The sequence below is a fragment of the Amaranthus tricolor genome, chromosome 7, assembly GCF_026212465.1.
Source record: "Amaranthus tricolor cultivar Red isolate AtriRed21 chromosome 7, ASM2621246v1, whole genome shotgun sequence".
NCBI classification, from domain to species: Eukaryota; Viridiplantae; Streptophyta; class Magnoliopsida; order Caryophyllales; family Amaranthaceae; genus Amaranthus; species Amaranthus tricolor.
The window spans coordinates 12,925,797-12,929,762 of record NC_080053.1 but is presented as its reverse complement, the minus strand read 5'-3'; the positions used below and the strand labels follow the sequence as shown (position 1 = coordinate 12,929,762).

General features: G+C 29.7%; 1 protein-coding gene across 1 annotated transcript in view; it reads right to left on the bottom strand.

The window, feature by feature from the left end:
* Positions 1-2,742: 2,742 nt before the first annotated feature.
* Positions 2,743-3,966, bottom strand: part of LOC130818505 (putative disease resistance protein RGA4) — a 23,369-nt gene continuing 22,145 nt past the window's right edge. Inside the window, exons 2-3 of the mRNA XM_057684678.1 lie at positions 3,148-3,211; positions 2,743-3,097 (exon numbers count right to left, since the gene is read on the bottom strand). Of these exons, the coding sequence (XP_057540661.1) occupies positions 2,743-3,097; positions 3,148-3,211 (419 nt within the window). The remainder of the gene's footprint in view (positions 3,098-3,147; positions 3,212-3,966) is intronic.

Below are 3,966 nucleotides of genomic sequence, written 5' to 3'. Positions count from 1 at the left end.
CCATGGGAACAATAACAATGATATTCCAAATCCAATTAAATAGCCTCATTTGGGTAACTACACAACCATTCCCAAATTCCAATTTAAAACTCTTTACAAATTATTTTGGGGGTCTAAATCTTACGTGATACACAAAATCACAATATAGAACGAGTACAACATTACTTTACATAACCGATTACAAATATATGGTCTAAGCTTGTACCTTAGTAGTACGATTAAAGCAACTCAACCACTTCGCGATTTGAATCTCAACCTCTTATGAATTGAGGTCCTAAACACAACACACATACAAAAATCACGTATTAGAACGTGTTTTACACATTTAATCCACTCCATACATTAAGGCACTACTAAAACTTCCTTTTTAACCCAATTCATCAAGGCATGAAAAAAAATCATCAAATTAAAACATTCCCATAAATCATTAATCAGTTTTTTTTTTCTTTTATCATAAAAGAAAATCATGAACCCATAAGTTGTGACAATTAAATAAAATAATTCCACAACACTTAATTCTCTTAACAAATTAAGATTTTATTAGAGAATCATAATCGAAAAAAAAAACAACTTCTTCAATTAAGATATGTTAACACAATCCTTCAAGCAAATTAAATTTTGATAAAGGATTATGAACTCATGAGTGACTATATAAATGGACCCATATATTTTAATTCCTTCTAAGAAATTTAAATCATAAGGACTTATTTAAAATCAACATGAATATAATTCTTATAACAAATTTAAATTTTGTTAAAGAATTACTCATCATGGAAAGCTATATAAAAAAAAATATCATGAGTTAATCCTTGTAACAATTAAATTTAGTTAAGGATTTGTAAATCATATATAAAATAACTCATGAAGAACTATATAAAAACATCATGAGAAAAAATATATAATTCCTCTAACAAATTAAATTTTGTTAAAGAATTGTAAATCATGAGAAAAGAATTATATAAAGTAACTCATGACATAAATCTTTTAACAAATTAAATTTTTGTTAAAGAATTATAAATAATGAAAACTTAAAAAAAAATTTAAAAAAAAAAGAAAGAAAAGAAGACATACACATAAACACAATTCCTTCTAACAAATTAAATTTTTGTTAAAGAAAATGTGTACAAAAAACTAAGTAACAATAATTCTTTTAATACAAATAAAAAAAACTTTGATTAAAGAATTAAAATTTTAAAACTTACAATTTCAAGGATTAAAAATTGAATAATACAATTGAACACCTAAAAACTCAACTTAAGAATTTTCCTCACTTTTCCTCTCAATACTACACTTTGGCCAAAAATAATGGAGCCAATAGTGAAGGAATTTTTCTGAATTTTTGATACAATTCAAATGAATTTAAGACCCTTCAAAACCTTAATTAAGCATACTTACTTCCTCCCTTAATTAGCATTAAGGGAGGAGTTACAAACTCCCCAAAAGTCCCCCTTAACCGGCTCCCCCTTCCCCATATATTTTTTTTATTAATTAATTAATTAATTAATTGTTCGGTTTAATTGTTAGACGGAAAGCCGTTACACGATAAACTTGTTATGCGATAACACGCGCGTACAACTTAAATAAATTAATTTAAGTTAAATAATTAAAAAAATCAAATAACTAATTAAATTAAATAATCAAATAATTAATTAAATTAAATAATTATATATATTTTTTTCGATATTTTAACGGGGGGTTACACATGAAATGACATGAATATGAACAATCAAGCAACCACACAGCATGCAAAATTAAGCTACGATGGAAAATAAATCTAAACTATTACAAAGCAAAATAATTCTCCCCCTTTTTGAGTTTCATCAAAAAGAAACAAGGATTAACATTTTTGGGATTGTAGTTTTCAAAAACTATATTGTTTGCCGAAAACAAAAAAAATAATAGTGTTCATCAAACCAACATCTAAAAATTACTTCCTAGACCTAGTCATCCTCTTCTTGGAAGCCTTCAGTTTACCTGGGAAAGTTGTTACTTCAGCTACTAGGGTAGGTGGTGATGCTTGTTTGATTGGGGTAGCAACCTCCTCGTCTTTCTTCTCCTCCCCCTCTTTCTCCTCTTCCTCTTTTTCAACCAACTGCTCAGCTTCATCCTTGGTAACCTCCTCCTTCTTCTCATCAGCCTCTCTCTCTTCTACTTCTTCTTCCACGACCACATCCTCAACAACCACACCTTTCTTTTCTTTCATGAAAGTGTCTAACATAAAAATTAAAGTAGACACTTTATCGTGTAAAACAAGGTTGGACATTTTCATTTCACTAACCTCGGAGTCAAGAGACTGGAGGCATGAATGAGTGGTGTGTTCTTTGAGGTGTGGTTCAAGACGAGAGAGCTTCTTTCCATGGATCTTTTGGAGATCCTCTTTCTCAAATAGTGATGAGTGTGAGTATAACTCATACTTACCATTGACTTTGAAAATGCCAAGGGGAGGGATAGTGGACCAGAATAATCTACTTCCTCCAAATTAGAGAGCAAATTAAAATGGTCGAAGACCAGTGTCAACAAATTAACATAAGGTAGAGCACTGTTTCGTAGAGGAGAACTACAAAAACGCATGGTTGAAATGATAAGGGAGGCATAATAAACAGTTTTTACAGAAGTAACCTTCTAAATCAGAATAAGATGTGCATCTATGACAAGTTCACATTAAGAATTTGGGGAGAAAATAGTTTTAACATGAACGGTATGCAATAACTTTCCACAAAGATTCAAATCATTGTGGGTAAGTTATTTTGTTGGAGAAAAATCAGAATGAGAAGCAAGAACAAATATATCTTTGGCATTTTGAAGAACCACGGAATTGGGAGTGGAATCTTCTATATCAAAAGAGAATTTAAGCAAGTCATTGATTAGGGTTTTAGAGATCACAATCTCTTGGCCTTTAACAAAACTTCTTAAGGCCGGGAACCCATCAGCAGTTATGAAAGACAAATTGCAATAGAACATTTTAACGAGACTTGGGTAAGTAACTGAACCTAGATCCAACAACTTTCCAGGAATTGCTTGAATGAAAGAAAATACAACTTCAAAATCTTCGAAAAAGAAGAAATTGTAGTCAAGAATATCAACAAAAGACAAAGAACTATGTTAGAAAATGGCAATCCATCATCCAAAAGCCGTATAATTTCAAACCAATTTTTTGGTACCTCTAAAGAAGCAAGAGTTGAAGGAATTGTAGGATTTGGGGTTTCAAGCCCTGGAGATTTTGGAAGCCATGAATGTACTCTTGAAAGATTGAAAGGGAAAGGAGAGGTTTCTTGAAGAAGATGAACAAAATCAGAATTGGGAAGTGTGAGTATTGAAAAGGACGGTTTAAAGGGTTTAAAAACAAAATCAAGTGCAATGGATTTGACACATAAAAGGTGTGATTTGACAACTTAGTGAATGCAATTATGATAACCATTAAAAAACTTAATCGGTTTTTGGAGATAAAAGGTGACGTGAGGGGATGAATATGTATAATAATCATGAACCTAATTAAAAACTAGTTGAATAAGGACTAAATTCATGAACAAGAAGTTAAGATATGGTTGACGTCCAATTTTTGTATTTCATGCACACAAATTTAGTTTAAGAAAATTAAATATCCTTTATTAATTAAAGGTATTTAATTTTAAATCCCATTTTTTATATTTATACATATAACATATATTTTTGAGAAATTGAAATTTAATTTTCAACCCTTAAATATATGTACAAACACAGACACGTATATGCAATCACAAATTTTACATGTAAACTACTCATACAAATAAATTGAAATACTCCCCCTAAATACATATTTACTATTTAGTATTTATCGTACCCTTAATTGTAACAGACCCTTTTTCTTAATCTTAAATATTTTTGACAAATTCAATAATCGTTTCGTTTTATTATTTTTTTTTTTAATGTCGTTCCGAATTTTATTCCAGTCGTTCTTAAGTTCTTGATTTTCTTTTATATATAATT